Source organism: Pomacea canaliculata, linkage group LG4, assembly GCF_003073045.1.
Source record: "Pomacea canaliculata isolate SZHN2017 linkage group LG4, ASM307304v1, whole genome shotgun sequence".
NCBI lineage: Eukaryota > Metazoa > Mollusca > Gastropoda > Architaenioglossa > Ampullariidae > Pomacea > Pomacea canaliculata.
Genome location: NC_037593.1, coordinates 10,975,270 through 10,984,346, shown reverse-complemented (window position 1 = coordinate 10,984,346; position 9,077 = coordinate 10,975,270). Strand labels below are relative to the sequence as shown.

At 42.6% G+C, this 9,077-nt stretch overlaps 1 protein-coding gene across 2 annotated transcripts; it reads right to left on the bottom strand.

Annotated features, from left to right (window-relative positions):
- Positions 1 to 868: 868 nt before the first annotated feature.
- LOC112563245 lies at positions 869 to 7,514 on the bottom strand. 2 transcript variants are annotated; one of them, XR_003098996.1, is made up of 11 exons: positions 7,379 to 7,514; positions 6,889 to 7,017; positions 6,420 to 6,606; positions 6,061 to 6,252; positions 5,463 to 5,574; positions 4,904 to 5,065; positions 4,384 to 4,664; positions 4,001 to 4,233; positions 3,401 to 3,466; positions 2,869 to 2,912; positions 869 to 2,291 (listed from the first exon to the last, which is right to left on the bottom strand). XR_003098996.1 is itself a non-coding variant. In XM_025237074.1 (8 exons), the coding sequence occupies exons 4-8, from the start codon at positions 4,384 to 4,386 to the stop codon at positions 2,131 to 2,133; spliced, it is 507 nt and encodes a 168-aa protein (XP_025092859.1). In that variant the 5' UTR covers positions 4,387 to 4,664; positions 4,904 to 5,065; positions 5,463 to 5,574; positions 6,061 to 6,256; the 3' UTR covers positions 869 to 2,130. The 2 variants fall into 2 exon arrangements, 1 of the variants encoding a protein (XP_025092859.1); XM_025237074.1 differs by lacking the exons at positions 6,420 to 6,606; positions 6,889 to 7,017; positions 7,379 to 7,514 and having other exon boundaries at positions 6,061 to 6,256.
- Positions 7,515 to 9,077: the final 1,563 nt, after the last annotated feature.

Below are 9,077 nucleotides of genomic sequence, written 5' to 3'. Positions count from 1 at the left end.
GCCTTTCAACTTCCTCGTGCCCGTTGATTTATGTCGGCATCGACACGTCTACATGCACATGACTGTCGTCTGCAGGAAAAAAATCTGTGACCAGGGAAAAAACCTCACAGTCGGGTCGACACTGTCTATTGGGTAGTTATACACAGTAGTTATACAGAAATTAAAATGAATTGTGTAGATGTGTAGATGAACTCTGTAGACATGTTGCATGTACTCATGTGTGTGTGAGCGCGTACTATACTGATGAATACTTTCTGCGAGAACTTACTTCAGTGTTGAATACTGAATGTATTCAAACACGAGACTCACGTCTACAAGGCAGCAAATAGCACGAGAGACATCAACACACCAAAGCTAGTAACACAGACGTAGACAGAACGTAACACGTTGTACGTCCAACGTTGTGCGTGCACGTTGTCTCGACTGTAGTGCATCGGGGAAGCCAGACCTGATTTTCCTGGTTGGAAAAAACTTGAGAACAGTCTACATTCCAGATTCCTCAACAACACAGTCATTTCAGCGAACACTCGCTGACAAAGGCAGGCGGATGCTGACAGTCAGTCCGGACTATTTTCTTAGACAAAGATTCCGGGTTCCTTTCACAAACAACATTTCAATCTTTCCATTTAGAACTCAAGCTCTCGACGAATAAGAGATTGAGGAAGAGACATTTAAATGCATTTTAGCCAGTGTATGTTGTAAACTTTTAAATCATATTCAGAGAGTATATACTGTCTGGTCACGTCACGCACAAACGTCACTGTAAAGACAAAAGCTCTAGAAATTATCTGTCCACGTAGTACGTCGTCACGACGTTACGTTCCTTAGTTTTGCCAGACGTTACCTGACTCTCAATAACACTTGACACTTGTATAAAACATCGATTTCTCCATCTTTATTTCTTTATTCATTATACTTATCATTCAGCAATAAATAAATAAACATTATCACAGAAGCTTGCAGTAAACAACAATGAAACAATGAGAACAACAAGTTGATGATTTAAGAACAATAATTATGTACCGTCACATCTGTTGAAGTGTACTAAGCATTAGAAGCATCATGATAAGTTATTGCAGTCATTGTAAGCATCACTATAAGTCATAAATATTATTACATTCATTATGATCATCATATGAGTTGATACGTTGATGGCGTTAGTAAGACCACGCCCACTCGCCCACAACTCTATCTTTACCTCCCAATATGTCGATATGCTGAATACAGTTAGGTAGTTTAAATGTTATGTTTAAAAAAAAAAACACTGTGCTGTCTTGGATTCGACATTATCGTAGTCATAATATGTGTGCGTGTACGTGCGTGTTATTTTTGTTTGTTCTTGATGTCTATTATGATTATTTTAACCTCATTAGCTCAAAAGGCATACATGAGGGTTACTAGTAAGTTAGTGTTAAAGGTTAGGGTTTGGTTTAAGGTTTGAACTTAAAGAAGATCATGTAGGGATGGTGGTAGAATGGATGTCACCTACCCTTCCCCCATTCCCCTTCTTTCCCCAGAAACGAGACGGTAATAACCTCTGTGTAATACAAACGTCCACACGACTGTGGCTATAATATATTGTCTCCATATTGATTCCACAATCATATCTGTGTTGGGGAGACAATTCACCAAGTCATAAATTGTCAGCACTCAGGAGACTATTGTTCTGTTTGTCAGGAAATGTCTGTCGTGAACGACGGAGGCCAATATGTCGCCACAGGTCTGCGGGATGTCGAGGGCTTGAGATGGAGCTGCTGGCTGCATCACAGACTCTTGTTACCAGCCACAAGTGTTCTTAGGTCGGAGACAAGTTGGCCGACCAGTTACAATATAGTAAAACATCAGGACAGCTGAATCCTGTAGGTCATCAGTCAGCGACGACATCTGTCTCCTTGTATTGTCCTCCATTTCCGTTTCGCACAAGAACAGATAACAGTCTGATCTAGACTATAAGTATTAATGAAATGTCCACGAAACTGCGCCTCACTTTATTTTTGATTGTAAAATGATCAACAAATCACAACAGTAATAAGACTGAATTTTGTGATCTTTGTAAACGTTGTTTGACATCCAAAAACAAGGTGACACCATGACAACACCAGCCTGACCGTTGTCCCCCTTATTGATAGTCTACAAAATAATGCACGTCTTTTCTTGTGGTGGGTCAGGAGGTGGAGGGGTTAACACAGGGTCAACATCGTAAGTGTTGGTCTCTGGTATCTCAGGGCCTTTGGAAGGTTCCGGAATGTTCGTCCTATCAGGAGTCGTCTTGTAGTCGTCGTTTGCATAAGCTGCAACATGGGAATCAGTGGAGTGGAATGAAGCATGCAGTCGCACAAACTTGTAGAGCTTAACACAATGTTTCCAAGAAAAGAGAGGAAGAGAGAGTCTGAGGGAATGGAAGGAAACATAAACTAACAACACAACGATAGCAGGACGCCACAGATATGCACCTTCAACACGAGAAAATTAATTTTATGAAATACAGAGAATGAGAGACATAAAGAGACAGAGAGAGTGAGAGAAATTGAGACATACAGGGAGGAAGTGAGTAAAAGAGAGAGAGAGGCTACCTATAATTTTGAAACTAATCTTGGTGACAGACTTTTTTCAACATTATCACACTGTGATGCCAGTAGGTTAGAAACAAGCAACCGAAAAGGTGTTGGTAGTGGGTGGAGAAGATGGGTTTAAAATGATACATTGCTGATGTTTACAGCAAATATAGCAAGTACTAGCACAACTATAAAATTAATAAACTGAGGAATATTAATAGTAAGTAAATAATTGCTATTTTACATCATGATGTGGAAATGAGAAGAAAGGATGAAAGGACCAGTTTGAGACGGTACAGAGATGGATACTCACTTTCCTTCCACCAGCCGAAGATAAAGCCAGGGTGTGGTTTCTCCCTGTCAAACAACAGTCAGGGGCGATGTTAGACAATTACGGAATAGCGCTCTATGATGCAAGGGAAGGAACCTCAAAATACACAAATGATTAGTCAGAGGCTAGTCTCCCCTTATCTTAACTCCGCCTGGATGTTTGTAACCATTTAACTCCAATACCAAGGATTATTCCAGATACTTTATGAGTAAAGGTGATTAAAAGACATGTGTTCCGAAAAAGTACCTTTAGAATATTATCTAAAAGAATGTACAGAGAGAGTTGGGGAACATAACAACTTTTTTTTAACGATTCAGACGATTAAAGAGAAAGGGATACAGTCGTTATTCAGCAAAATAGCAAATAAATAAATAAAAAAAAAATAAATAAAATAAAATAAACAAAACAAAACAAACAAACAAAAAACTAACTAAATAAAACCAAATACACACTAAAAATAAAAAGTGTTTAGAAGTACCTTTTAAAAAATAACTCAAACATAAAAAATACTAACGGTTGAGCAACTGGAGTAGGTCGTCTTGTTGGCGTGATCGGTCTGTTTAGTCTTGCTTTTGGTTTCCTGTTCAAAAATGGGTTTATGTCTTTTTTTAAAAGCTCAAACTGATTACTTAAATTCCCGTACTTTTGTTCAGATTGCCATTAATATGCGTCTGTATGACTTTCTGTGTTGGATGTGAATGGCTGTAATGGATGAAGGTATGAAGGGAGGTAGATACTGTAAACAGTGTAAGATGCGGTCGTTAAATGGTGGTTAGCAGACAGTATTGCAACAGGAGTTAAAGACAGTAATTAAGGGAATAGTACTTAGTGAACAAATCTGTTTTCAGAGAACTTTTGAATATAGCATCAGCTAGAGAAGGCTTCAAGCAATGACGGTACCAGCCAGGGCCCAGTGCCCGTATGTTCGTGACCAGGCCAACCTATCTCTACATGGAGAGGAAGATGGAGCCACCAAAGTACAAGCCCAGAGAAAGGACCATGGATATTTGCCGTGTGTCATGTAACTTTACTTCAATAAAAAGATGACGAAACCAAGAAAAACAAAACGCCGTTGGACCTTACAGGCTTCTTTCACCTCTTGTATCTGACTCACCTGGTGCACCGAGTGCACCGCGTGCAGCATCTCCGCAGACAAGGCCAGCAGTAGCGGATGCACATGTACAGCAGCAACGCCGTCAGCAGCGCCGCTAGGATGGCCGCCAAGATGATCCACGGCAGGTTGGTGCCCATGGGCGAGGAGATGTTGAAGTAGCTGACGGTGGCGTTGGTGGTGTTGGCGACTGGGGGATCCGTTACCTTCGGGACAGGAGACGGGGTGATGCACGGCTGCGGAGGGGAGGCAAGAGACATTTGACAGTTTAGCGTATGGATGATTGGTTAACGCGAAAAAAAGATAATATAATGAATAATGGACAGATGACAGTTATTAAAGCAGATGTCATCAGAGCACCCGAAGTACAAGAGGAGGCGACTGACCATGGTGTATATAGACACCCAGGTGGGGGAGACGCTGGTGAGGGGGCCTGGCGTTTTGCCCTGGTCTGTGGCGTAGACAGGAAAGGTCACGACTGTCCCGGCGCTGAGGTCGCGGTGAGGACGACAGGGCCGGATGGTTGAACTTCGACCCCTGCCCCTGATCCGGAGAAGGAGAAGATGTTGTTCTGCTCGTAGGACGAGTCTTGGTCGGTGGCGGAGACGGTGCCCAGCACGGTCCCTGCCGTCCAGCAGTCGCGGTTCAAGAACTCGTACGCGCTTTTCTGAAATAAATAAATAACGGTTCCTGAACTTGTACGTACTTTTGGAAAATAATAATAATAATAATTTTTAAAAAATTCAAAAAAAGTTTAAATTCCTACAGTTGACTGTGACGTCATACCACTGACCCGTCATATGACGTTATTCATCGAACGCATGTCGTCATACCAATAAATAAATAAAAATTGTCGTCATCCCATGAACACTGGTGTTGTTGTTATGATTGTGTTTGTTGCCATACCACAAAGACGGGGGCGTTGTCATTGCAGTCGGCGAAGCGTATCGTCAGGTAGAGGTGGCTGTGAGACCCTGGCGGTCAGTGACTGTCACCGTCTTGACCACTGTCGGCGACATCTTATCACCGGCGCGTCCAGGTCGTAGTCAATGGTTGTGGACACCTGACCTGTAAAATTGTGACCGTGCTGTGACACATTGACAACACTTGCTGATCATAACACTTTGATAACCTGTACAAGTGCTGTTCTTTTCGGTAATTGAGTCTGACCTGTAACAGATTGTGACGTGCTGTTTCTATAATTTGACACAGTGTTGGTAGTTGGTTTGATGAGAATGTAATTCCACCTAAAGGTGTACTGTAAAGAAACAGGAAACCGAAGACGGCACAGCTTACACAATTGCAAACAGGTGTCATATACGAGAGTTCTGAACCCAGAGTTTTACAATGCGGTGACCTACCACAACTAGTGACCCTGCTGCTCTCACGTCTGAAAAGGCTCTCGCCATTTCTACGCGATTACTTAACGTCTGGCTCCCAGGTGTCGGGAGCACACAAACATTACCTGTGTCTTCGTCGATCTGAAAGTAGCCTTTGTCGTTGACCTGGATGTCAGTGAACTTGACGATGTCGCCAGCATCTGGTTCCGACACCTGCCAGTCGGGTGTGATGGTCACCTGTAGCAACACACAGCAAAGCCACTCCTTCTCGCTTTAAGTCGAAACTATAACAACCACTAGTAGCATCGACTTTCATTTCGATACTGTCATGCGCGACTGTCGAATACCTCAGGTAGATGGCGTAAAAGTTGAGAGCTACTTTGGCTCTAGGAAAGATAACTCTCTGTGACCACTTGTGAAATAGACCTACAGGTTCGCACCCGAATACCGAGTATACAAAGACTACCTGGATGCTGAGTCATTGAGAGTCACAAAATTCCTGATAAATGTTCGTATTTAGTCTGCTACAAACGCATACCAGCTATTCGACTGTACTCGGGCGGGGGATGCTAATGCGCTAGAGGATGAGACGGGAACAGTTTCCGTGTCATGCGTACTCTCGCTGCATTTCTGTTCATCTAAAACTCTCAGGTAACGTATGAAACTCTAGAATGTACTTAAATTTCCTCTCCATTCTCATCGGCAGATGGGAAGTTGCCTTACCCGTCCTTCGCACGACTGGATCGTCTGGTCAATCGGGAGGAGGATCGGGGGTTCGTTGATGTCCACCAGTCGGATGGTCAGCTGGTACGTCTCGGACGAAGCAGTAGCCGTCCGTGGCTGTGACGTACATGGTGATGACCTTGGGCTGCGTCTCGTAGTCCAGCGCCGACTTCACCACCACCTCGCCCTTGGCTGCTGGAGGGAACAGAAAAAGTCAACATCAGCAGAGTGATTTGGCATCGTGTCCTCTCCGGCTCACGTGTATGTCTTGTTTTTCATCCAAACAGCCACACACTCGACTATTCTTGCACGCATGCGCAAACTTGCAAACTGCAGCACCGTTGATCTTGACTGCTTACGTGTGACGTCAAACATGTCGGCGGCTGTAGAGGGCGCGATGGAGGTCTGGTAGGTGATGGTGTTGTACTGGGCGGTGGTGTCGTCGTCGTACCCCGCGAACTTTAAGACTGTCTTGCCCGTAATCCCTCGTCCTCGCGAACCCTCACTCGGAGTTGAGGTTGGTGATGAACGGAGCGTAGTTAGCATCTGCCCAAGATGGCGCACATATACACATGTACATAATGTACACACTGTATATAGTGTATATAATGTACATAATGTATATACTGTATATAATGCATATAATGTATATAATGTACACACTGTATATAGTGTACATAATGTATATAATGTATATAATGCCTTCATCCAGAGTATGAAAACGTGGTCTTTTACACAGAGTTTTGCATAGTAATGAGAAAAAAAAATAGTTCCATGCCGCTAGATATTTAACGATGACTGTGGTGTACATGGAGATGACGTACTTACTGTTGAGCAAGATGCTTTCGACGAAGGTGCCGACGGGGTCATTGTAGGGATCTTGAACCGTGACGAGGTGCGGTGATCTCGCTGTGACACTCGTAAGCCAGGTTGTTGACAGCAAATATCCTTCCCGTCCTGCCAGAAAAATTGCAAAAAAATCTTGTATCTTAAAAATTGCGATGACAACGCTACTTATCTAATGTCAATACCAGCACCATGACTTGTATGTATGAGATTTATCAGTGTAGTAAATTTAAAGGGTGATGGTAGACAGCATTTGACAATGGAAGCGTAAGTAAAGCAGTGGTGGTACATAGACATCAACTGACAACTGAGTCTTAACGAAGCAAGTATTACCTTATAAAGGTTATTTATTACATGTTTATTATTACTTTTTAATGAGATGAGTCAGTAAATCTAGGACAAATTCTATCACAACTTTTCAAGCGTGAAAGTCACACGAAAGGATGAGTCTCATCTACAACACCAGACTCACCAGGGTCGATGTCGATGTTGCTGGTGGGGGGTTCGGTCCTCATGGAAAAGGTGAGAGCATCACTTTCGTTATCGGCAGCCATGATAGTGGCCAGGGTAAATCCCGCCGCCACAGACTCAGCGTTGGACACCGGCGTTGCTGTCAAAGAAAATTTGACGATTTAAAGACCTACCAACAGAAGCCAATGTCTGAAATACTAAAGAGCGATTTTCCCCCACAGAAGACATTTGATTGCGGGAATTATATTCTCGAAATAAACATAACACAGTTATTGAGGAGAACATTACACTCGAGTAGATCTTTCTCTCATTCACGAAATGCAGCAGATAATCAAGCAAACATCCATGCAAACATCCTCACAGGCAAACATCCAAACTAACAGGCAAAAGATAAACATCAATTTTATTAACTCCGTTTTGAAATTAGAAAAGGTTCCCATAAATAAGTTACATCTGAGGAACGGCATACAAATAAATTTTATTACTTGAACAGTCATCTGGAGTAGGTTAATGTAATGAACGAGTAAAGCAAGTGTCCCGGAGAAAATAAGTATTTTTACAACGATAGAAATAGAGATCCACGCAGAATCGTTTTCAGTGTATATTCTCCCCACCGACCTCTAATCACACACAATTTAAAATAAATAAATAAATAAATAAAGCAACAGACCGCTCATTTGCGTGTAGTTGAAGTAAGGGGGTGCGTTTGTGGTGACTCGAACGTCGACGACCTTGTGGAGGTCATCCCGTCGTGGTTGGTGGCTGTGACGACGATCGTGTAGGAGGGTCTAGTGGAGGGACTAAGCGACCCCTGGCCGGACAGATACCTTAGGCAGTAGCCTGCAGGACACAAGACAAACTGCGTGACGTGTGTTGACCCAGTGAACCACTCATGTCAACAAGAAAAGAGTCTGTCACGGTGATAGACAGAAACCTGGATCGTTAGACAAAGCTGAATGTAGTGCGTAGGAGTATGATTGCAAGTGGCGATACAGTTTGATATAATATAAATATATACATATTGAAAGTGTTTATGGATATGATGTACAATGGTAGAAGCCGAATATTTCAAACATGGATGTGTTAACTGCTACACATCTGACTCAGAAGGCAAAATTGTAAAAAAGTGTATGGAAGAATATACAAGGGAAAAACTCGCATCACACCTAGTGAAAAACATATTATGTATACATGCTATCACAAAACGATGTCATTTACACTTGCTGAAAAGGATATCATGGAATTACAGGAGGCAGGTAAGGATACAATAGGATATCTAAAGTGTAAAAGATTCAATAAGATGTACAGGAGATTGGTAAGGATACAATAGAATATACATAGGTAGGAGATACTTTACTTACGAGAGAAGAAGCTGGCGTAGTGTATACAATTTTCCCAGGAACAGGATTTGATCACCCAGCACAGATAAGTTAAAAGACAAACAAAGACGAGTGTAAAAGGAAAGAAAGAAAGAAAATCAGGTAGAAATTTAGGTGGAATAACCCTGAAAAAGAAGTTTGCATGGGAAGTCTTTATGCTGTGGACAACAGACAGGTGTGGAGGTCACTTACTCGGAGTACATGGAAGTACCGTAAAGCAGGTGCCGCAAGGGCTGCTGGGAGAGATGCTGCTGACCTGGATGCTGCAGGTCTTTCCGTTAGGTCAGTGCAGGTCATGGTATTAAACAGAGTGACGGATCT